General features: G+C 41.8%; 3 gene segments (V, D, J or C); all 3 read right to left on the bottom strand.

Annotated features, from left to right (window-relative positions):
* Positions 1–5,851: 5,851 nt before the first annotated feature.
* On the bottom strand, positions 5,852–6,457 carry LOC120097173 (T-cell receptor alpha chain V region 2B4-like). The segment is given in 2 exon segments: positions 5,852–6,154; positions 6,341–6,457. Coding segments are annotated over 2 exon segments (345 nt in total).
* A 3,878-nt stretch (positions 6,458–10,335) lies between these two features.
* Positions 10,336–11,104, bottom strand: LOC691106 (T-cell receptor alpha chain V region 2B4-like). The segment is given in 2 exon segments: positions 10,336–10,868; positions 11,056–11,104. Coding segments are annotated over 2 exon segments (387 nt in total).
* A 3,983-nt stretch (positions 11,105–15,087) lies between these two features.
* Positions 15,088–15,658, bottom strand: LOC120097174 (T-cell receptor alpha chain V region 2B4-like). The segment is given in 2 exon segments: positions 15,088–15,423; positions 15,610–15,658. Coding segments are annotated over 2 exon segments (345 nt in total).
* Between the last annotated feature and the right edge of the window lie 9,739 nt (positions 15,659–25,397).

Here is a 25,397-nt window from a genome sequence, read left to right as displayed (position 1 = left end):
ATCAACATAGCTAAGTAGCAGGTCTTGGTTGCTGCTTTGGAAACCTGATATTGAGAGTTTATTTTTAGACATATATAAGGAGGACAATTTGGTGAAACCTTCACAGGTGATAATTAACTTATCCTGTGTATACAATAAAGCATAATAAATCTGCTTGAGGCACATAGCAAGCTAAGTAAAGGTTGGACCTGACATTATTGGACCCCCATCTGTAAAGATGGATTCAGTAGACTGAGAAAAACAAGCTTATGATAATGGTGTGGCACTGGGGAAGGAACTGAAGTGCAAAGATCACCAGGCTCTGAACCACTTCTGCTCCCAGACTTCTGGGCACATAACAAATTATGTGTTCCTTCCTTGAAGGAACAGCCATCTGGGTTTCATATTCCAGTTCCCCCATTCATATCTGTGAGCAATAGGAACTCTGTGCCTCCAAAACTGTCCCATGTTGGGCTTTGAGACCTTACAAAAATGGGTCTACTTAAGAGCCATGTAATCAGCACCTACAAAACAAGGTTTGATCAGACCTTCCATTACCACCAACAAGGGGAAAGAAAAGAATGAAGGAAAGATGCTCATACTCAAATGGTTTACTTCAAGACTGCATTATCCATGACAATGATAATAATGTTATTTTCTCCTTCAGTATCAGCCCTAAAGAATGGGATAATCAGGCCATGTGTTTATCCCAGAGGGGATTCAGGCTTGGGAGGCTGATGGGAGAGGGTGAGAATAAAGAAAATAACAAATACCATGCCCTTGGGAAATTTTCAAACAGGAAATAATTTGAAGCAGAGTCTTTGTAAAATGTACACCTCTGTTGGAAGACTCTGCTATTAAGGTCACAGTTCACAATGTCTGTATAATCTCTCTGAGCACACAGAAAAAAAGAAAACTCCCTTTCTCAGTGTGCTTCCTCTTCTCTGCTTGGTCTTATCTGGAGAGTGACTCTAAGAACAGGTGCCTGACCTTATCTAGAGGATGACCCTGCACAAAGCTTCCGACAATCACTACAGGTTTTAGCACTCAACCCTGTGACCAATCAGCCTTTCACCCCAAAAAATATCGTTGGAGGAAAGTCATGTTACATTGCCAGATTACAGTTTCAGCTTCCTCTCTCCCAATAGGAACCTACCCAGCAGATTTATAGAATTCCATTGGTAAAAGCATCTCTGCCCTAGCCAGTAATGTATATCCATTGTGGAAATCAGAACCCACTCCCCAAGATCTATATAACCTTTGTTCACCTGGAATACGGTTAAGCTGTCCCTCAGAGGCAGACACAAATTTCAATCCTTCAATATTCACACTGTCCAAATCCGGTCCTGTCCTGTCCTGTCCTGTCCTGTCCAGTCCTAGGCCCCCCTTCCCTGTGGGCAAACAGCCACTGGAGATGGGGAAGAGGAAGGATCACACACTTCCCAGGAAGAGATATGCCATACAACAAGATAAACTCAAAAGAGCAGGAGAAGAACTAGTTAGAGATACACAGCACTTTCCTTTGTCACAGTGAACCTGAAACAAAACAGCATGGTGTGGATACTAAGGAGGGGGATCAATATGTAAAATTGTGGGAGTTACAAAGTAATCACAGAGTCAAATTGTTTTAATGTTTTAGTGCTATGAACAGCCACCATGACCAACACAACTCTTACAAGGAAAACTTTTAATTGGAGCTGGCTTACAGCCTCAGAGGTTCAGTCCACTATCATTGTGGTAGGAGCATGTCAGTGTCCAGGCAGGCAGGTACAGGAGGAGCTGAGTTCTACATCCTCATCTGAAGTCCAGTAGGAAAAGACTGACTTCCAGGCAGTCTTAAAGATCACACCAACACTGATACACATCCTCCAACAAGACTATACCTACTCCAATAAGACCACACCTCCTAATAGTGCCACTCCCTGGGAGAAGCATATTCAAACCACCACACAGATGAAATCCTAAATTACAAAAGTTTAAACTTCTGAAAGAAAGTAAGAATCCTAACATTATGTGCTGAAAGCACAGTGGGGGAGAGAGGACTCCCCTTGGTGTAGCTTCATACAAAAGTGAAAACAAGAGTTTCAATAATATCCACAGATGTAAAAATCTGATGCTCTGCAAAGTTATAATTTATGGTGAAAGATCTGTGACCTTGCCACATTATGGTACATGTTGTACTAGTCACCCTCCATTAAAATAGTTTCTCTTGTCCTGGGCCAGGATCTTACCAGGTACCACGGCTTTCTATACCCAAATCCCATGGGGGAAAGAGCTGGAATCTCAAAAGTGCAAACAATCCTGAGGGCTCATGGGAGACCACCACTTCTATCCACATTCCTGGCCCAAAAGGAAATTGCTTAGAACCCTCTCCACACAGGAGCCTTCATGGCCAGAATCCTTCCAGTCTCTGCCTGTGCCCAGAGCTGAAAGCTAGTCTGCAGGAGCACATACACATCTGAGAGCAGAGGTAAGAACACCATTTCTGCTCCAAGAGACCAGCCCAGAGCCCTCAGGACACACAAATCCAGGAGCTATCTGGGACAAGAAGCTTCTGGTTTCTGCCTGCACCAGGAGCTGACCCAGTCCACTGCTCTCTGCACCCAGATCCTGCTGGGAGAAAGCCAGTCTCCAGGAATGCTGACACACAGGTTTACAGGAGGGTCAAGCCACTGTCAGAGACAGCAAGAACAGCTAACACCAGAGACAACCAAATGGCAAGAGGCAAGTCCAGGAAACTAAGCAACAGAAACCAAGAATACTTGACATCATCAGAGCACTTAAATTTTCCCACCAAAGTAAATACTGGATATCCAAACACATTGTAAAAGTAAGATTTGAATTTAAAATCACATCTCAAAATGATGATACAGAACTTTAAGAAGGACATAAATAACTCCCTTAAAGAAATACAGGACAACATATGTAAACAAATAGAAGCCCTTAAAGAGAAAACACAAAACTCCCTTAAAGAATTACAGGAAAACACAACCAAAGAAGTGAAGGAATAGAACAAAACCATCCAGGATCTAAAAATGGAAATAGAAATAATAAAGAAATCATAAGGGAGACAACTTTGGAGATAGAAAACCTAGGACAGAGATCAGGAGTCATAGACACAAGATTCACCAACAGAATGCAAGAGATAAAAGAGAGAATCTCAGAGGCAGAAGATACCATAGAAAAATTTGAAACAACCGTCAAAGAAAATGTAAACCAGAAAAATATCCTACCCAAAACATCCAAAGATGCAGAACACAATAAGAAGATCAAACCTAAGGATAATAGGTATAGAAAAGAATAAAGACTCACAACCTAAAGGGCCAGTAAATATGTTCAACAACATTATAGAAGAAAACTTCTCTAACATAAAGAAAGAGATGCCCATAAACATGCAAGAAGCCTACAGAACTCCAAACAGAATAGACAAGAAAAGATTTTCTTCCTGTCACATAATAGTCAGAACACCAAATACTGAAACCAAAGAAAGAGTATTAAAAGTAGTATGGGAAAAAGGTCAAGTAACATAAAAAAGGAAGACCTATCAGAAATACACCAGATTCCTCACCAGAGACTATGAAAGCCAGAAGACAATTGGTAAATGTCACAGATAAACACTGTAATGGTTTGCAGATGCTTGGCCCAGTGAGTAGCACTACTAGAAGGCATGGCCTTGTTGGAAGAAGTGTGTCACTGTGGGATGGGCTTGGAGACCCTCCTCAGACCTCCTCCTAGAATACTGAGTCTGTTCCTGGCTTCTTTGGGTAAAGATGTAGAACTCAGCTCCTCCTGCATCATGCCTGCCTGGATGCTGCCATGCTCCACACTGGATGATACTGGACTGAACCTCTGAACCTGTAAGCCAGCCCCGATTAAAGGTGGTCCTTTATAAACCTTACATTAGTCATGTAAGTTTCATGGTGTCTGTTCAATACCAATAAGACTCTAACTAAGACATACACCTTGGTTTTCATGTGAGAGCCCTAACAGCAGAAGCAGGGGCTCTTTCTAACTCTACTGCATGCCTTTGAATGCTTTTCCCCCAACAGGGCTGCCTTGCCTGGCCTCAATAGAGGAAGATGAGCCTAATCCTACTGCAGGGTGATATCCATGGGAGGTCTGTCTTTCTCTGAAAAGAAAGGGAGGGGTGGGGAATGGAAGAGTTGTGGAACTGGAAAGAGAAGAGGGAAGGGGAGCTGTGATCTGGATGTAAAGTCAATTAATTAATGAAAAAAAAGAAATCAAGTGAAAACAGAGAGTGAGGAGGATGTTGGGAAACAGAAGGCCATCATTCTCCATTGCTAGAAGCATAAACTGCGATAAAATCCAATAGAAATGGGTGTGAAGCATTCTCAGACCTAAACGTTGAACTCTGATGCAGCTCAGATATGAAATTGCTGAGTATGTATCTGAAGGACTCTGTATCTTACTGCAGAGATGCTCCCTCAATCTTATTTATTGTGACTCTATTCAAAATTGCTAGGGAATGAAGGAATCCTACATGTTTATCAACAAAAGAATGGATAATGAGAACTTGGTGCAGATGAACATCTATCTCTACATAGATACACACATAAATAGATGATAGATAGACATATAGACAGATGAATATTATTCAGAAAATGGAATTACAAAATTTGCATGAGAATGCAAAATGTACAAGTACTGGGGGTTTTCAAATTCAGAGAGAAAAATGCATGTAACCATAAGCTTCTAATTTTTCTTTATATTGTGAATGCTAGGCTATCTCCATGGCAGACTTCAAATCGGCAGCTAAGGAGACTACGTCTAAAAGTTGGGAAGTCTACTGAAGCCCAAATTAGTCAATTACTAAAAAAAAAAAAAAAAAAAAAAAAAAAAAAAAAAAAACCCAGGCTCCGGCCTTCAGGCCCTGATAGCGGTCCCAGAATGCCTGGAGATAGAGAAGGTAAAGTTCATTTGCCCCAGAGTTCCTCAGCAATGGTTTCCAACCTTCATGACCCAGAATTCCACTGTGCTTTCAATCAAGCCTACAAGCTCACTTGGCTGTCTCTCTCTCTTAGTAATGGGAGACCCCAACATCCTGGATTACTGAAGAAGAAAACAATATTGTGTTTCCTATTTAAATCTGGAGTATCATTCTTCTGCAAATCATGGGCCCTTACAATACACATTCATGAAAAATGAGTATATGTAGATGCAATGAGGCGAGAGAAGTGCCCACAAGAGGATAAAAGAAGCATTGAGGAAGATGTGAATGGGAAGGAAATAGAATCAAGATATAGAAGGAGAAGAGGAGACACAGACACGGGGAGTAAGAAGGTTTAAGAGGGATTAGGGAACTGTGAAAGGACAGAGGGGATTAGCTTGGAGGAAACAAAAAATTTAATATTTAATTTAACAAAAAATTAAATATGTATGAAACTTCCATAGAGAAACCAGCCACATTGTAAACTAAATTTTAAAAAAAAGGAAAGGAAGAAAGAAAAACACGTATTTTTTTTAATTGAAAGCTTTTAAAAATCAAGGAAAGTATAGGACTGGACAGGTGAAGGTGGTCTTTATAGAATGACTTGTGGTGAGTCACATCCCCCAGTGTTGTGTTTCAACAAACCAACATCTGCACCTTAAGAATGTATATATGCTTCTCACATGCTGTTGTAACACCATCAGTATATGAAAAGAGAAAAGTGGAAAATATTTAGAGAACCTTTCCCTTCAGGATTGCTTAATATCAAAATGTTAAACAGCTTTCCCAATCAATGAAGCCCTCTCCACTCTAATTCTTAATTCTCATCGCATACAGAATAGAAGCAGAATGTCTCCCCTGGGTAGAGTGTGCTCAGTCTCAGGTCTTCTTGGTACAGTAGGTTTGTGTGCAGGCTGCAGGTGGCTGGGGATCACTGTGTGCTCACTGCACAGAGGTAGACAGCAGAGTCACTGGGTTGGGAGTCATTGATGTGCAGGGAAACATGCAGGCTGGCTTTATTGAGGTGAGCTGTGAATCTGCCTTCTTGCTTGTCACCATTGGAGAAGATGGACATCAGGGCCTTGGGGCTTTTCCCAGAATACTGTCTGTACCACCAGAAATACTGAGAAGCACTATCACTGAAAGTGCAGTTGAAAGAGGCTTTGGCTCCCTCTGAGACAATGAGGGATTCTGGGCTCTGCTGCACCTTCTGCTGGCTGCTAACCCCTGTGAAGAAAAACAAAGGTAAGATAATCAAGAAGGGATAGAAAAAGATTCAAGCCCTCCAGAAGGTATTTTCATGGGCCTCTTTCCGCTAACTAGTGATTAAAACATCAGTGTTTCTACCATTTGCGGGGAACAGGAAAGAACTTTACATCTCACACTGGATCCCAAAGGAATTTCCAAACTTACCATTTAGCTGGAGCCACAGGACCACTAGTGAAACACTCAAGGATTTCATTCTTGCCTCCTCCCTCTTCAGTGAGGATTCAGATTCTCAACCCTGAAGTCAGATAGTCGTATACAAGTTTCCACCTCTCCTACTACAGCAAACAGGAAAGGCAGCTTTGCTATTAATCAGGAAAGTGACTCTTCACCACCTAAAGAACACCAAGCCTTTCCCCCAGCCCTCCCTCTTCCCCTCCCTCTTCATCCTGCACCCTGCCTTTTCCCCCTTTCTCTCTCTTTTGAGAATATTGCTCAACACTGACACCTTGTGGGCTCATCTTCCTGACCAAGGAAAGAGTCAAACAGAATAGTCTTCTAATGTAACCATTAAAAAGTAAAGTACTGGGGGCTGGGGATTTAGCTCAGTGGTAGAGCGCTTGCCTAGGAAGCGCAAGGCCTTGGGTTCGGTCCCCAGCTCCGAAAAAAAGAACCAAGAAAAAAAAAAGTAAAGTACTGGGCAGTTCAGCTGGAGTATTGAGGAGACATTTGCTCCACGACAGGGTTAGGAGAGAGGTGAGTTTGTGTGTACACAATCAGCAGATGTCTCATTTCTCATTAGTAATAAGTATTGCACACAGTCATGTGCACTGAAAAATCACTATGAAATATCTGCCATGGACATCGAAGTGAGGGTCTAGTCTGTAGCATAACTCTAACCCTTGTCACTCCCATTCAAATCCATCTTCAACACTTACAAATGTCTGCACAGACTCTAAACAGGCTCTGAAACTAGGTCAGAGCCTAGAAAGGCCTGGAATTCTTCAATCCGTTTGGAGCCAAGAGCACACTTGTGTGTAACAAGCTGAACTTGGGTTGGTGGAGGAAAGATGGAGCTGTGTTGAACACCTAAACTCAAAATACAACCCAGGCTATTCATCTCTCTAGAAGATTTATTCTCCTTTCTTCAATAAAGTCCTGCTGAGTAGGTATTGATCTGTGGAAATTCTAGATCTCATTTCTTTCTCCCTCCCTCTTTCTGACTGTCTGGCTCTCCTCGACTTCTCCCCTTTCTTCCTTCTCTCTCCTCTTCCCAATCCCTTTCACGTTATCTCACTCCATTCCTAACATAGTTTTCAAACCATATATACCAGAGGAATAGCTATGCCAGAGCTGAAGTAGGTCCACATGGAAACAAATCAAAAAATAACCGTCCTGCAGGACTCTGTGAGACTCCACGGCCTGTAGAGTGGGGGTAAGAAAGCAGTGTGGACCAACACAGCTAAGTAGCAGGTGTTGGGTCCTGCTTCAATGACCTGATATTGAGAGCTTATTTTTAGACATATTTAAGGAGGACAATTTGGTGAAACCTTCACAGGTAATAATTAACTTGTCCTGTGCATGAAATAAAGCATAATAAATCTGCTTGAGGCACAAAGTAAGCTAAGTAAAGATTGGACCTGACATCATTGGACCTCCTTCTGTAAAGATGGATTCAGTAGACTGAGAAAAACAAGCTTATGATAATGGTGTGGAGCTGGGGAAGGAAGTGAAGTGCAAAGATCACCAGGCTCTGAACCACTTCTGCTCCCAGACTCCTGGGCACATAACAGATTATGAGTTGCTTCCTTTAAAGGTCCAACCCTCTGGGTTTCACATTCAATGTTCCCCTAAAGATATCTGTGAGCAGTAGGAATTCCCTGCCTCCAAAACTGTCCCATGTAGAGCTTTGAGATCTTGCAGAACAGGTGACTAAATCCTACTCAAGAGCCATGTAATCAGCACCTACAACACAAGGTTTGATCAGACATTCCATTACCACCAACATGTAGAAAGGGAACAGATGAGGGAAAGATGCTCATACTCAAACTGTTTAGTTCAAGAGTACATTATCCATGACAATGATAACAATGTTCATTTCTCACTAAATATAAACCCTAAAGAATGGGATAATCAGGGCACATGGTTAATCCCAGAGGCATAAAGACTTGGGAGGCTGACACGGGAGGCTGACACAAGAGGCTGACACCAGATTTCTCACCAGAGACTATGAAAGCAAGAAGATTCTGGATAATTGTCACAAATATACAAAGTGATGGTTTGCATATGCTTTGCCCAGAAGTGGCACTACTAGAAGGTGTGGCCTTGTTGCAAGAAGTATGTCACTGTGGAATGGGCTTGGAGACCCTCCTCCTAGATGTAGAACTCAGCTCCTCCTGCACCATGCCTGCCAGGGGGCTGCCATGCTCCACCCTGGATGATACTGGACTGAACCTCGGAACCTATAAACCAAGCCAAATTGAATGTTGTCCTTTATAAACTTTATATTGGTCATGGTGTCTGTTCATGGCAATAAGACCTTAACTAAGACATACACCTTGGTTTTCTTGAAGGACCCCTAACAGTTGAAGCAGGGGCTCTTTCTGACTCTGCTGTCTGTTTTTGAATGCTTTTCCCCCAACAGGGCTGCTTTGCCTGGCCTCAATAGGGAAAGAAGTGCCTAATCTTACTGCACATTGATATCCATGGGAGGTCTCTCTTTCTCTGAAAAGAAAGGGAAGGGCAGTGGGTGGAAGACTTGGAACTGGAAGGAGAAGAGGGAAGGGGAGCTGTGATCTGGATGTAAAGTAAATTAATTAATGAAAGAAAAGAAATCAAGTGACAACAGAAAGTGAAGAAGATGTTGGGAAACAGGAGGCCATCATTCTCCATTGCTAGAAGCAAAAACTGTGATAAAATCCAATAGAAATGGGTGTGAAGCATTCTCAGACCTAAACACTGAACTCTTATGCAGCTCAGATATGTAACTGCTGAGTATGAATCTGAAGGACTCTGTATCTTACTGCAGAGATGCTCCCTCAATCTTATTTATTGCCACTCTATTCAAAATTGCTAGGGAATGAAGGAATCCTACATGTTTATCAAGACAAGAATGAATAATGAGAAATTGGTGGAGAAGAACATCTATCTCCAGATAAACACAAAGATACATACATAAATAGATGATAGATAGACACATAGACAGGTGAATATTTTTCAAAAACATGATATTATAGAATTTGCATATGAATTCAAAATGTAAAAGTACTGGGGGTACTTCAGAGAGACGAATACATTCAAACATAAGCTTCTAATTTTTATTTATTTTGTGAACGCTAGGCTAACTCCATGACAGAACTCACATTGGCAGTTAAAGAGACTAGGCCTAAAAACTATGAAGTCTACTGAAGCCCAGGCAAGTCAATTACAAAAAACAAAAAAAAAAAAAACACCAAAAATAAAACACCCTGGCCCCAGCCTTCAGGCCCTAATAGTGGTTCCACAATGCCTGGAGATAGAGTAAGGTAAAGTTCATTTGCCCCAGAGGTCCTCAGCAATCGGTTCCAGCCTTCATGACCCAGAATTCCACTGTGCTTTAAATCAAGCCTGCAAGCTCACTTGGTTGTCTCTCTATCTTGGTAACGGGAGACTCCAGAATCCTGGATTCTGCAGAATAAAATACTAATTGCAATCACTATTGAAATATGGAGTATCGTTGTTCTACAAATTATAGGCCCTTACTCTATATATTCATGTGAATGTGAGTGTTTTGATGCCATTAAACGGGAGAAGCGCCCAGAAGAGGAGAAGAGAAGGATTGAGGAAGATGAATGGGAAGGAAATAGAACCAAGATATAGAAGGAGAAGAGGAGACACTGGGAGCAAGAAGGTTTAAGTGGGATTAGGGAACTGTGAAAGGACAGAGGGGATTAGCTTGGAGAAGGCTTAACAAAAAATAAATATGTATGAAACTTCCATAGAGCCACATTGTAAACAAGGTTTTTAAAAAAAAGAAAAACAAATATTTTTTCAATATAAAGCTTTTAAAAATCAAGGAAAGCATAGGGCTGTCCAGATGAAGGTGGTCTTTACAGAATGATATGTGGTGAGTCCTGCCACCAAGCACTTGTCTTTCAACAAACCAACATCTGCACCTTATGAATGTATATATGCTTCTCACATGCTGTTGTAAAACCATCAACTAGTGAAAAGAGAAAAGTGGAAAATATTTCAAGCAAACCAAGTGTACATTTCCCTTCAGGATTGCTTAATATCAAAATGTGAAAAAGCGTTCCCAATCAATGAAGCCCTCTCTATTCTTACTCTTAATTCCTATTGCATACAGGATAGAAGCAGAATGTCTCCACTGGGTAGTGTGTGCTCTATCTCAGGTCTTCTCAGTACAGTAGGTTTGTGTGCAGCCTGCAGGAGGCTGGGGATGACTGTGCACTCACTGCACAGAGGTAGACAGCAGAGTCAGTGGGTTGGGAGTCATTGATGTGCAGGGAAACATGCAGGCTGGTTTTATTGAGGTGAACTGTGAATCTGCCTTCTTGCTTGTCACCATTGGAGAAGATGGACATCAGGGCCTTGGGGCTTTTCCCAGAATACTGTCTGAACCACCAGAAATAATCAGAAGTACTATCACTGAAAGTGCAGTTGAAAGAGGCTTTGGCTCCCTCTGAGACAATGAGGGATTCTGGGCTCTGCTGCACCTTCTGCTGGCTGCTCACCCCTGTGAAGAAAAACAAACGTAAGATAATCAAGAAGGGATAGGAAAAGATTCAAGCCTCCAGAAGGATCTTTTCATGGGCCTCTTTCCGCTAACTAGAGATTAAAACATCAGTGTTTCTACCATTTGCGGGGAACAGGAAAGAACTTTACATCTCACACCTGGATCCCAAAGGAATTTCCAAACTTACCGTTTAGCTGGAGCCACAGGAGCACTAGTGAAACACTCAAGGATTTCATTCTCTCCTCTTCTCTCCTCACTGAGGATTCAGATTCTCAACCCTGGACTCAGATAGTCACATACAAGTTTCCCCCTCTCCTACTTGAGGAAACAGGAAACACAGCTTTGCTAGCAATCAGGAAAGTGAGTCTTCACCGCCTAAACAGCACCAAGCCTTTCCTCCAGCCCTCCCTCTACCCCACCCTCTTCCTCCTGTAGCCCCTCTTTCCCCCTTTCTCTCCCTTTTGAGAATATTGCTCAACACTGCCACCTTGTGGGCTCATGATCCTTACCAAGGAAAGAGTCAAACAGTAAAGTCTTCTAATGAAACCATTAAAAAGTAAAGTACTGGACAGTTCAGCTGGAGTATTGAAGAGATATTAGTTCCAGGTCAGGGTTGGGAGTGAGGTGAATTTGTGTGTACACAATCATCAGATGTCTCCTTTCTCAGTAGTGATAAGTATTGCACACAGTCATGTGCGCTGAAAAACCACTATGAAACATCAGAATGGACATCGAAGTGATTGTCTTATGTATAGCATAACTTTAACCCTTGTCACTCCCATTCAAATCCACCTTCAAGGCTTACAAATGTCTGGACAGAACCTAAACAGGCTCTGAAACTAGGCCAGAGCCTAGAAAGGCCTGGAATTCTTCAATCCATTTGGAGCCAAGAGCACACTTGTGTGTAACAAGCTGAACTTGAGTTGGTGGAGGAAAGATGGAGCTGTGTTGAACACCGAAACTCAAAATACAACCCAGGCTGTTCATCTCTCTAAAAGATTTATTCTCCTTTCTTCAATAAAGTCCTGATGAGTAGGTATTGATCTGTGAAAATTCTAGATCTCATGTCTTTCTCCCTCCCTCTTTCTGACTGTCTGGCTCTCCTCCATCTCGCCCCTTTCCTCCCTCCATCTCCTCTTCCCAATCCCTTTCACTTTACCTCACTCCATTTCTAACATAGCTGTCAAACCATATATACCAGAGGAATAGGAATGCCAGAGCTGAAGTAGGTCCACATGGAAACAAATCAAGAAATAACCGTCCTTCGGGACTCTGTGAGACTCCACGGCCTGTAGAGTGGGGATAAGAAAGCAGTTAGGATCAACGCAGCTAAGTAGCAGGTGTTGGGTCCTGCTTCAGTGACCTGATATTGAGAGTTTATTTTTAGACATATTTAAGGAGGACAATTTGGTGAAAACTTCACAGGTAATAATTAACTTATCCTGTGCATACAATAAACATAATAGATCTGCTTGAGGCACAAAGTAACCTAAGTAAAGATTAGACCTGACATCCTTGGACCCCCTTCTGTAAAGATGGATTCAGTAGACTGAGAAAAACAAGCTTATGATAATGGTGTGGAACTGGGGAAGGAAGTGAAGTGCAAAGATCACCAGGCTCTGAACCACTTCTGCTCCCAGACTTCTGGGCACATTAACAGATTATGAGTTGCTTCCTTTAAAGGACCAGCCCTCTGGGTTTCACATTCAATGTTCCCCTAAAGATATCTGTGAGCAATAGGAAATCCCTGCCTCCAAAACTGTCCCATGTTGAGCTTTGAGATCTTGCAGAAACTGGTGACTAAATCCTACTCAAGAGCCATGTAATCAGCACCTACAATACAAGGTTTGATCAGACATTCCATTACCACCAACATGTAGACAGGGAACAGATGAAGGAAAGATGCTCATACTCAACCTGTTTACTTCAAGAGTACATTATCCATGACAATGACAAAAATGTTCATTTCTCACTAAATATTAACCCTAAAGAATGGGATAATCAGGGCACATGGTTAATCCCAGACGGACTAAAGACTTGGGAGGCTGACACAAGAGGCTGACACCAGATTTCTCACCAGAGACTATGAAAGCAAGAAGATTCTGGATAATTGTCACAAATATACAAAGTGATGGTGTGCATATGCTTGGCCCAGGAGTGGCACTACTAGAAGGTGTGGCCTTGTTGCAGGAAGTATGTCACTATGGGATAGGCTTGGAGACCCTCCTCCTAGATGTAGAACTCAGCTCCTCCTGCACCATGCCTGCCAGGGGCCTACCATGCTTCACCCTGGATGATACTGGACTGAACCTCGGAACCTATAAACCAAGCCAAATTGAATGCTGTCCTTTATAAAACTTATATTGGTCATGGAGTCTGTTCACCGCAATAAGACCTTAACTAAGACATACACCTTGGTTTTCTTGAAGGACCCCTAACAGTGGAAGCAGGGGCTCTTTCTGACTCTGCTGTCTGTTTTTGAATGCTTTTCCCCCAACAGGGCTGCTTTGCCTGGCCTCAATAGGGAAAGAAGTGCCTAATCTTACTGCACATTGATATCCATGGGAGGTCTCTCTTTCTCTGAAAAGAAAGGGAAGGGAGTGGGTGGAAAACTTGTGGAACTGGAAAGAGAAGAGGGAAGGGGAGCTGTGATCTGGATGTAAAGTAAATTAATTAATGAAAAAAAAGAAATCAAGTGACAACAGAAAGTGAGGAAGATGTTGGGAAACAGGAGGCCATCATTCTCCATTGCTAGAAGCAAAAACTGTGATAAAATCCAATAGAAATGGGTGTGAAGCATTCTCAGACCTAAACGCTGAAGTCTTATGTAGCTCAGATATGTAACTGCTGAGTGTGTATCTGAAGGACTCTGTATCTTACTGCAGAGATGCTTCCTCAATCTTATTTATTGCTACTCTACTCAAAATTGCTAGGGAATGAACGAATCCTACATGTTTATCAACAAAAGAATGGATAATGAGACCTTGGTGGAGAAGAACATCTATCTCCAGATAAATACATAGATACATACATAAATAGATGATAGATAGACACATGGACGGGTGAATATTTTTCAAAAAATGATATTATAGAATTTGCATATGAATTCAAAATGTAAAAGTACTGGGGGTACTTCAGAGAGACGAATACATTCAAACATAAGCTTCTAATTTTTATTTATTTTGTGAACGCTAGGCTAACTCCATGACAGAACTCACATTGGCAGTTAAAGAGACTAGGCATAAAAACTAGAAAGTCTACTGAAGCCCAGGCAAGTCAATTACAAAAAAAAAAAAAAAACCTGGCCCCAGCCTTCAGGCCCTAATAGTGGTTCCACAATGCATGGAGATAGAGTAAGGTAAAGTTCATTTGCCCCAGAGTTCCTCAGCAATCGGTTCCAGCCTTCACGACCCAGAATTCCACTGTGCTTTAAATCAAGCCTGCAAGCTCATTTGGTTGTCTCTCTGTCTTGGTAACGGGAGACTCCAGTATTCTGGATTCTGCAGAATAAAATACTATTTGCAATAACTCTTTAAATATGGAGTATCATTGTTCTACAAATTATAGGACCTTACTCTATATATTCATGTGAATATGAGTGTGTTTTGATGCCATTAAACGGGAGAAGCGCCCAGAAGAGGAGAAGAGAAGGATAGAGGAAGATGAATGGGAAGGAAATAGAACCAAGATATAGAAGGAGAAGAGGAGACAGAGGGAGCAAGAAGGTTTAAGTGGATTAGGGAACTGTGAAAGAACAGAGGGGATTAGCTTGGAGAAGGCTTAACAAAAAATAAATATGTATGAAACTTCCATAGAGAAACAGGCCACATTGTAAATAATGTTTTTTAAAAAAAGAAAAACAAATATTTGTTTCAATTGAAAGCTTTTAAAAATCAAGGAAAGCATAGGGCTGTCCAGATGAAGGTGGTCATTATAGAATGACATGTGGTGAGTCCCGCCACCAAGCACTTGTCTTTCAACATCTGCACCTTATGAATGTATATATGCTTCTCACATGCTGTTGTAAAACCATAAACTTGTGAAAAGAGAAAAGTGGGAAATATTTCAACCAAACCTTCAGGGATGCTTAATATCGAAATGTTAAAAAGCTTTCCCAATCAATGAAGCCCTCTCTACTCTTACTCTTAATTCCTATTGCATACAGGATAGAAGCAGAATGTCTCCACTGGGTAGTGTGTGCTCTGTCTCAGGTCTTCTCAGTACAGTAGGTTTGTGTGCAGGCTGCAGGTGGCTGGGGATCACTGTGCGCTCACTGCACAGAGGTAGACAGCAGAGTCACTGGGTTGGGAGTCAATGATGTGCAGAGAAACATGCAGGCTGGCTTTATTAATGTGAGCTGTGAATCTGCCTTCTTGCTTGTCACCATTGGAGACAATTGACATCAGGGCCTTGGGGCTTTTCCCAGAATACTGTCTGTACCACCAGAAATAATCAGAAGTACTAGCACTGAAAGTGCAGTTGAAAGAGGCCCTGGCTCCCTCTGAGACAATGAGAGATTCTGGGCTCTGCTGCACCTTCTGCTGGCTGCTCACCCCTGTGAAGAAAAACAAACGTAAGATAATCAAGAAGGGATAGGAAAAGATTCAAGCCTCCAGAAGGTATTTTCATGGGCCTCTTTCCCCTAACTAGTGATTAAAACATCAGTGTTACTACCATTTGGGGGGAACAGGAAAGAACTTTACATCTCACACCTGGATCCCAAAGGAATTTCCAAACTTACCATTGAGCTGGAGCCACAGGAGCACTAGTGAAACACTCAAGGATTTCATTCTCTCCACTTCTCTCCTCACTAAGGATTCAGATTCTAAACCCTGGACTCAGATAGTCATATAAAGTTTCCCCCTCTCCTACTTGAGGAAACAGGAAACACAGCTTTGCTAGCAATCAGGAAAGTGAGTCTTCACCACCTAAACAGCACCAAGCCTTTCCTCCAGCCCTCCCTCTACCCCACCCTCTTCCTCCTGTAGCCCCTCTTTCCCCCTTTCTCTCTTTTGAGAATATTACTCAACACTGCCACCTTGTGGGCTCATGATCCTTACCAAGGAAAGAGTCAAACAGTAAAGTCTTCTAATGTGACCATTAAAAAGTAAAGTACTCCAAGAACACATCAAAAACAATCATCCACCATGATCAAGTAGGCTTCATCCCAGGCATGCAGGGATGGTTTAATATACGGAAAACCATCAACGTGATCCATTATATAAACAAACTGAAAGAACAGAACCACTTGATCATTTCATTAGACGCTGAGAAAGCATTTGACAAAATTCAACACCCCTTCATGATAAAAGTCCTGGAAAGAATAGGAATTCAAGGCCCATACCTAAACATAGTAAAAGCCATATACAGCAAACCAGTTGCTAACATTAAACTAAATGGAGAGAAACTTGAAGCAATCCCACTAAAATCAGGGACTACACAAGGCTGCCCACTCTCTCCCTACTTATTCAATATAGTTCTTGAAGTTCTAGCCAGAGCAATCAGACAACAAAAGGAAATCAAGGGGAAACAGATTGGTAAAGAAGAAGTCAAAATATCACTATTTGCAGATGATATGATAGTATATTTAAGTGATCCCAAAAGTTCCACCAGAGAACTACTAAAGCTGATAAACAACTTCAGCAAAGTGGCTGGGTATAAACTTAACTCTAATAAATCAGTAGCCTTCCTCTACACAAAAGAGAAACAAGCCGAGAAAGAAATTAGGGAAACGACACCCTTCATAATAGACCCAAACAATATAAAGTACCTCGGTGTGACTTTAACCAAACAAGTAAAAGATCTGTACAATAAGAACTTCAAGACTCTGAAGAAAGACATTGAAGAAGACCTCAGAAGATGGAAAGATCTCCCATGCTCATGGATTGGCAGGATTAATATAGTAAAAATGGCCATTTTACCAAAAGTGATCTACAGATTCAATGCAATCCCCATCAAAATGCCAATCCAATTCTTCAAAGAGTTAGACAGAACAATTTGCAAATTCATCTGGAATAACAAAAAACCCAGGATAGCTAAAACTATTCTCAACAATAAAAGGACTTCAGGGGGAATCACTATCCCTGAACTCAAGCAATATTACAGAGCAATAGTGATAAAAACTGCATGGTATTGGTACAGAGACAGACAGATAGACCAATGGAATAGAATTGAAGACGCAGAAATGAACCCACACACCTATGGTCACTTGATTTTTGACAAAGGTGCCAAAACCATCAAATGGAAAAAAGATAGCATTTTCAGCAAATGGTGCTGGTTCAACTGGAGGTCAACATGTAGAAGAATGCAGATCGATCCATGCTTATCACCCTGTACAAAGCTTAAGTCCAAGTGGATCAAGGACCTCCACATCAAACCAGATACATTCAAACTAATAGAAGAAAAACTAGGGCAGCATCTCGAACACATGGTCATTGGAAAAAATTTCCTGAACAAAACACCAATGGCTTATGCTCTAAGATCAAGAATCGACAAATGGGATCTCATAAAACTGCAAAGCTTCTGTAAGGCAAAGGACACTGTGGTTAGGACAAAACGGCAACCAACAGATTGGGAAAAGATCTTTACCAATCCTAAAACAGATAGAAGCCTTATATCCAAAATATACAAAGAACTCAAGAAGTTAGACCGCAGGGAGACAAATAACCCTATTAAAAAATGGGGTTCAGTTCTGTAAGGCAAAGGACACTGTGGTTAGGACAAAACGGCAACCAACAGATTGGGAAAAGATCTTTACCAATCCAACAACAGATAGAGGCCTTATATCCAAAATATACAAAGAACTCAAGAAGTTAGACCGCAGGGAGATAAATAACCCTATTAAAAAATGGGGTTCAGAGCTAAACAAAGAATTCACAGCTGAGGAATGCCGAATGGCTGAGAAACACCTAAAGAAATGTTCAACATCTTTAGTCATAAGGGAAATGCAAATCAAAACAACCCTGAGATTTCACCTCACACCAGTGAGAATGGCTAAGATCAAAAACTCAGGTGACAGCAGATGCTGGCGAGGATGTGGAGAAAGAGGAACACTCCTCCATTGTTGGTGGGATTGCAGACTGGTAAAACCATTCTGGAAATCAGTCTGGAGGTTCCTCAGAAAATTGGACATTGAACTTCCTGAGGATCCAGCTATACCTCTCTTGGGCATATACCCAAAAGATGCCTCAACATATAAAAGAGACACGTGCTCCACTATGTTAATCGCAGCCTTATTTATAATAGCCAGAAACTGGAAAGAACCCAGATGCCCTTCAACAGAGGAATGGATACAGAAAATGTGGTACATCTACACAATGGAATATTACTCAGCTATCAAAAACAACGAGTTTATGAAATTCGTAGGCAAATGGTTGGAACTGGAAAATATCATCCTGAGTGAGCTAACCCAATCACAGAAAGACATACATGGTATGCACTCATTGATAAGTGGCTATTAGCCCAAATGCTTGAATTACCCTAGATCCCTAGAACAAACGAAACTCAAGATGGATGATCAAAATGTGAATGCTTCACTCCTTCTTTAAATGAGGAAAAAGAATACCCTTGGCAGGGAAGGGAGAGGCAAAGATTAAAACAGAGACTGAAGGAACACCCATTCAGAGCCTGCCCCACATGTGGCCCATACATTTAGAGCCACCCAATTAGACAAGATGGATGAAGCAAAGAAGTGCAGACCGACAGGAGCCGGATGTAGATTGCTCCTGAGAGACACAGCCAGAATACAGCAAATACAGAGGTGAATGCCAGCAGCAAACCACTGAACTGAGAATAGGACCCCCGTTGAAGGAATCAGAGAAAGAACTGACAGAGCTTGAAGGGGCTCCATATGTACAACAATGTCAAGCAACCAGAGCTTCCAGGGACTAAGCCACTACCTAAAGACTATACATGGACTGACCCTGGACTCTGACCTCATAGGTAGCAATGAATATCCTAGTAAGAGCACCAGTGGAAGGGGAAGCCCTGGGTCCTGCTAAGACTGAACCCCCAGTGAACTAGACTATGGGGGGAGGGCGGCAATGGGGGGAGGGTGGGGAGGGGAACACCCATAAGGAAGGGGAGGGGGGAGGGGGATGTTTGCCCGGAAACCGGGAAAGGGAATAACACTTGAAATGTATATAAGAAATACTCGCCGCAGCAGCTCTCTGCTCCCAGACCCGGTGAGAGAGAGACCCAACCGCCTGGTCAGGTGGGCACTCCTGAGGCTGCAGAGCGGAAGAGACCACCAACTCTGCTCACCACTGCCCACATCCCTGGCCCAAGAGGAAACTGTATAAGGCCTCTGGGCTCCCGTGGGGAAGGGCCCAGGAGCGGCAGGACCCCTGTGCCTGAGACACCGCCGGAACCTGAAAGAAACAGACCGGATAAATAGTTCTCTGCACCCAAATCCCGTGGGAGGGAGAGCTAAACCTTCAGAGAGGCAGACAAGCCTGGGAAACCAGAAGTGACTGCTCCCTGCACACACATCTCGGACGCCAGAGGAAAAAGCCAAAGACCATCTGGAACCCTGGTGCACTGAAGTTCCCGGAAGGGGCGGCACAGGTCTTCCTGGTTGCTGCCAGTGCAGAGAGCCCGTGGGCAGCACCCCACGAGCGAACCTGAGCCTCGGGACCACAGGTAAGACCAAATTTTCTGCTGCAAGAAAGCTGCCTGGTGAACTCAAGACACAGGCCCACAGGAACAGCTGAAGACCTGTAGAGAGGAAAAACTACACGCCAGAAAGCAGAACACTCTGTCCCCATAACTGACTGAAAGAGAGGAAAACAGGTCTACAGCACTCCTGTCACACAGGCTTATAGGACAGTCTAGCCACTGTCAGAAATAGCAGAACAAAGTAACACTAGAGATAATCTGATGGCGAGAGGCAAGCGCAGGAACCCAAGCAACAGAAACCAAGACTACATGCCATCATCGGAGCCCAATTCTCCCACCAAAACAAACATGGAATATCCAAACACACCAGAAAAGCAAGATCTAGTTTCAAAATCATATTTGATCATGATGCTGGAGGACTTCAAGAAAGACATGAACACACTTAGGGAAGCACAGGAAAACATTAATAAACAAGTAAAAGCCTACAGAGAGGAATCGCAAAAATCCCTGAAAGAATTCCAGGAAAACACAATCAAACAGTTGAAGGAATTAAAAATGGAAATAGAAGCAATCAAGAAAGAACACATGGAAACAACCCTGGATATAGAAAACCAAAAGAAGAGACAAGGAGCTGTAGATACAAGCCTCACCAACAGAATTCAAGAGATGGAAGAGAGAATCTCAGGAGCAGAAGATTCCATAGAAATCATTGACTCAACTGTCAAAGATAATGTAAAGCGGAAAAAGCTACTGGTCCAAAACATACAGGAAATCCAGGACTCAATGAGAAGATCAAACCTAAGGATAATAGGTATAGAAGAGAGTGAAGACTCCCAGCTCAAAGGACCAGTAAATATCTTCAACAAAATCATAGAAGAAAACTTCCCTAACCTAAAAAAAGAGATACCCATAGACATACAAGAAGCCTACAGAACTCCAAATAGATTGGACCAGAAAAGAAACACCTCCCGTCACATAATTGTCAAAACACCAAACGCACAAAATAAAGAAAGAATATTAAAAGCAGTAAGGGAAAAAGGTCAAGTAACATATAAAGGCAGACCTATCAGAATCACACCAGACTTCTCGCCAGAAACTATGAAGGCCAGAAGATCCTGGACTGAGGTCATACAGACCCTAAGAGAACACAAATGCCAGCCCAGGTTACTGTATCCAGCAAAACTCTCAATTAACATTGATGGAGAAACCAAGATATTCCATGACAAAACCAAATTTACACAATATCTTTCTACAAATCCAGCACTACAAAGGATAATAAATGGTAAAGCCCAACATAAGGAGGCAAACTATACCCTAGAAGAAGCAAGAAACTAATCGTCTTGGCAACAAAACAAAGAGAATGAAAGCACACAAACATAACCTCACATCCAAATATGAATATAAAGGGAAGCAATAATCACTATTCCTTAATATCTCTCAATATCAATGGCCTCAACTCCCCAATAAAAAGACATAGATTAACAAACTGGATACGCAATGAGGACCCTGCATTCTGCTGCCTACAGGAAACACACCTCAGAGACAAAGACAGACAATACCTCAGAGTGAAAGGCTGGAAAACAACTTTCCAAGCAAATGGTCAGAAGAAGCAAGCTGGAGTAGCCATTCTAATATCAAATAAAAGCAATTTCCAACTAAAAGTCATCAAAAAAGATAAGGAAGGACACTTCATATTCATCAAAGGAAAAATCCACCAAGATGAACTCTCAATCCTAAATATCTATGCCCCAAATACAAGGGCACCTACATACGTAAAAGAAACCTTATTAAGCTCAAAACACACATTGCACCTCACACAATAATAGTGGGAGACTTCAACACCCCACTCTCATCAATGGACAGATCATGGAAACAGAAATTAAACAGTGATGTCGACAGACTAAGAGAAGTCATGAGCCAAATGGACTTAACGGATATTTATAGAACATTCTATTCTAAAGCAAAAGGATATACCTTCTTCTCAGCTCCTCATGGTACTTTCTCCAAAATTGACCATATAATTGGTCAAAAAACGGGCCTCAACAGGTACAGAAAGATAGAGATAATCCCATGCGTGCTATCGGACCACCACGGCCTAAAACTGGTCTTCAATAACAATAAGGGAAGAATGCCCACATATACGTGGAAATTGAACAATGCTCTACTCAATGATAACCTGGTCAAGGAAGAAATAAAGAAAGAAATTAAAAACTTTTTAGAATTTAATGAAAATGAAGATACAACATACCCAAACTTATGGGACACAATGAAAGGTGTGCTAAGAGGAAAACTCATAGCGCTGAGTGCCTGCAGAAAGAAACAGGAAAGAGCATATGTCAGCAGCTTGACAGCACACCTAAAAGCTCTAGAACAAAAAGAAGCAAATACACCCAGGAGGAGTAGAAGGCAGGAAATAATCAAACTCAGAGCTGAAATCAACCAAGTAGAAACAAAAAGGACCATAGAAAGAATCAACAGAACCAAAAGTTGGTTCTTTGAGAAAATCAACAAGATAGATAAACCCTTAGCCAGACTAACGAGAGGACACAGAGAGTGCGTCCAAATTAACAAAATTAGAAATGAAAAGGGAGACATAACTACAGATTCAGAGGAAATTCAAAAAATCATCAGATCTTACTATAAAAACCTATATTCAACAAAATTTGAAAATCTTCAGGAAATGGACAATTTCCTAGACAGATACCAGGTATCGAAGTTAAATCAGGAACAGATAAACCAGTTAAACAACCCCATAACTGCTAAGGAAATAGAAGCAGTCATTAAAGGTCTTCCAACCAAAAAGAGCCCAGGTCCAGACGGGTTTAGTGCAGAATTCTATCAAACCTTCATAGAAGACCTCATACCAATATTATCCAAACTATTCCACAAAATTGAAACAGATGGAGCACTACCGAATTCCTTCTACGAAGCCACAATTACTCTTATACCTAAACCACACAAAGACACAACAAAGAAAGAGAACTTCAGACCAATTTCCCTTATGAATATCGACGCAAAAATACTCAATAAAATTCTGGCAAACCGAATTCAAGAGCACATCAAAACAATCATCCACCATGATCAAGTAGGCTTCATCCCAGGCATGCAGGGATGGTTTAATATACGGAAAACCATCAACGTGATCCATCATATAAACAAACTGAAAGAACAAAACCACATGATCATTTCATTAGATGCTGAGAAAGCATTTGACAAAATTCAACACCCCTTCATGATAAAAGTCCTGGAAAGAATAGGAATTCAAGGCCCATACCTAAACATAGTAAAAGCCACATACAGCAAACCAGTTGCTAACATTAAACTAAATGGAGAGAAACTTGAAGCAATCCCACTAAAATCAGGGACTAGACAAGGCTGCCCACTCTCTCCCTACTTATTCAATATAGTTCTTGAAGTTCTAGCCAGAGCAATCAGACAACAAAAGGAGATCAAGGGGATACAGATCAGAAAAGAAGAGGTCAAAATATCACTATTTGCAGATGACATGATAGTATATTTAAGTGATCCCAAAAGTTCCACCAGAGAACTACTAAAGCTGATAAACAACTTCAGCAAAGTGGCTGGGTATAAAATTAACTCAAATAAATCAGTTGCCTTCCTCTATACAAAAGAGAAACAAGCCGAGAAAGAAATTAGGGAAACGACACCCTTCATAATAGACCCAAATAATATAAAGTACCTCGGTGTGACTTTAACCAAGCAAGTAAAAGATCTGTACAATAAGAACTTCAAGACACTGAGGAAAGAAATTGAAGAAGACCTCAGAAGATGGAAAGATCTCCCATGCTCATGGATTGGCAGGATTAATATAGTAAAAATGGCCATTTTACCAAAAGCAATCTACAGATTCAATGCAATCCCCATCAAAATAACAATCCAATTCTTCAAAGAGTTAGACAGAACAATTTGCAAATTCATCTGGAATAACAAAAAACCCAGGATAGCTAAAACTATCCTCAACAATAAAAGGACTTCAGGGGGAATCACTATCCCTGAACTCAAGCAGTATTACAGAGCAATAGTGATAAAAACTGCATGGTATTGGTACAGAGACAGACAGATAGACCAATGGAATAGAATTGAAGACCCAGAAATGAACCCACACACCTATGGTCACTTGATTTTTGACAAAGGAGCCAAAACCATCCAATGGAAAAAAGATAGCATTTTCAGCAAATGGTGCTGGTTCAACTGGAGGGCAACATGTAGAAGAATGCAGATCGATCCATGCTTATCACCCTGTACAAAGCTTAAGTCCAAGTGGATCAAGGACCTCCACATCAAACCAGACACACTCAAACTAATAGAAGAAAAACTAGGGAAGCATCTGGAACACATGGGCACTGGAAAAAATTTCCTGAACAAAACACCAATGGCTTATGCTCTAAGATCAAGAATCGACAAATGGGATCTCATAAAACTGCAAAGCTTCTGTAAGGCAAAGGACACGGTGGTTAGGACAAAACGGCAACCAACAGATTGGGAAAAGATCTTTACCAATCCTACAACAGATAGAGGCCTTATATCCAAAATATACAAAGAACTCAAGAAGTTAGACCGCAGGGAAACAAATAACCCTATTAAAAAATGGGGTTCAGAGCTAAACAAAGAATTCACAGCTGAGGAATGCCGAATGGCTGAGAAACACCTAAAGAAATGTTCAACATCTTTAGTCATAAGGGAAATGCAAATCAAAACAACCCTGAGATTTCACCTCACACCAGTGAGAATGGCTAAGATCAAAAACTCAGGTGACAGCAGATGCTGGCGAGGATGTGGAGAAAGAGGAACACTCCTCCATTGTTGGTGGGATTGCAGACTGGTAAAACCATTCTGGAAATCAGTCTGGAGGTTCCTCAGAAAATTGGACATTTGACTGCCTGAGGATCCAGCTATACCTCTCTTGGGCATATACCCAAAAGATGCCTCAACATATAAAAGAGACACGTGCTCCACTATGTTCATCGCAGCCTTATTTATAATAGCCAGAAAATGGAAAGAACCGAGATGCCCTTCAACAGAGGAATGGATACAGAAAATGTGGTACATCTACACAATGGAATATTACTCAGCTATCAAAAACAACGAGTCTATGAAATTCGTAGGCAAATGGTTGGAACTGGAATATATCATCCTGAGTGAGCTAACCCAATCACAGAAAGACATACATGGTATGCACTCATTGATAAGTGGCTATCAGTCCAAATGCTTGAATTACCCTAGATCCCTAGAACAAACGAAACTCAAGACGGATGATCAAAATGTGAATGCTTCACTCCTTCTTTAAATGAGGAAAAAGAATACCCTTGGCTGGGAAGGGAGAGGCAAAGATTAAAACAGAGACTGAAGGAACACCCATTCAGAGCCTGCCCCACAGGTGGCCCATACATATACAGCCACCCAATTGGACAAGATGGATGAAGCAAAGAAGTGCAGACCGACAGGAGCCGGATGTAGATCGCTCCTGAGAGACACAGCCAGAATACAGCAAATACAGAGGCGAATGCCAGCAGCAAACCACTGAACTGAGAATAGGTCCCCCGTTGAAGGAATCAGAGAAAGAACTGGAAGAGCTTGAAGGGGCTCGAGACCCCAAAAGTACAACAATGTCAAGCAACCAGAGCTTCCAGGGACTAAGCCACTACCTAAAGACTAAATATGGACTGACCCTGGACTCTGACCCCATAGGTAGCAATGAATATCCTAGTAAGAGCACCAGTGGAAGAGGAAGCCCTGGGTCCTGCTAAGACTGAACCCCCAGTGAACTAGACTATGGGGGGAGGGCAGCAATGGGGGGAGGGTTGGGAGGGGAACACCCATAAGGAAGGGGAGGGGGGAGGGGGATTTTGCCCGGAAACCGGGAAAGGGAATAACACTTGAAATGTATATAAG

Source organism: Rattus norvegicus, chromosome 15 (assembly GCF_036323735.1).
Source record: "Rattus norvegicus strain BN/NHsdMcwi chromosome 15, GRCr8, whole genome shotgun sequence".
In the NCBI taxonomy this organism is placed as follows: Eukaryota; Metazoa; Chordata; class Mammalia; order Rodentia; family Muridae; genus Rattus; species Rattus norvegicus.
Note: the sequence above shows the minus strand (reverse complement) of the source record. Positions and strands in the feature narration are given on the sequence as shown.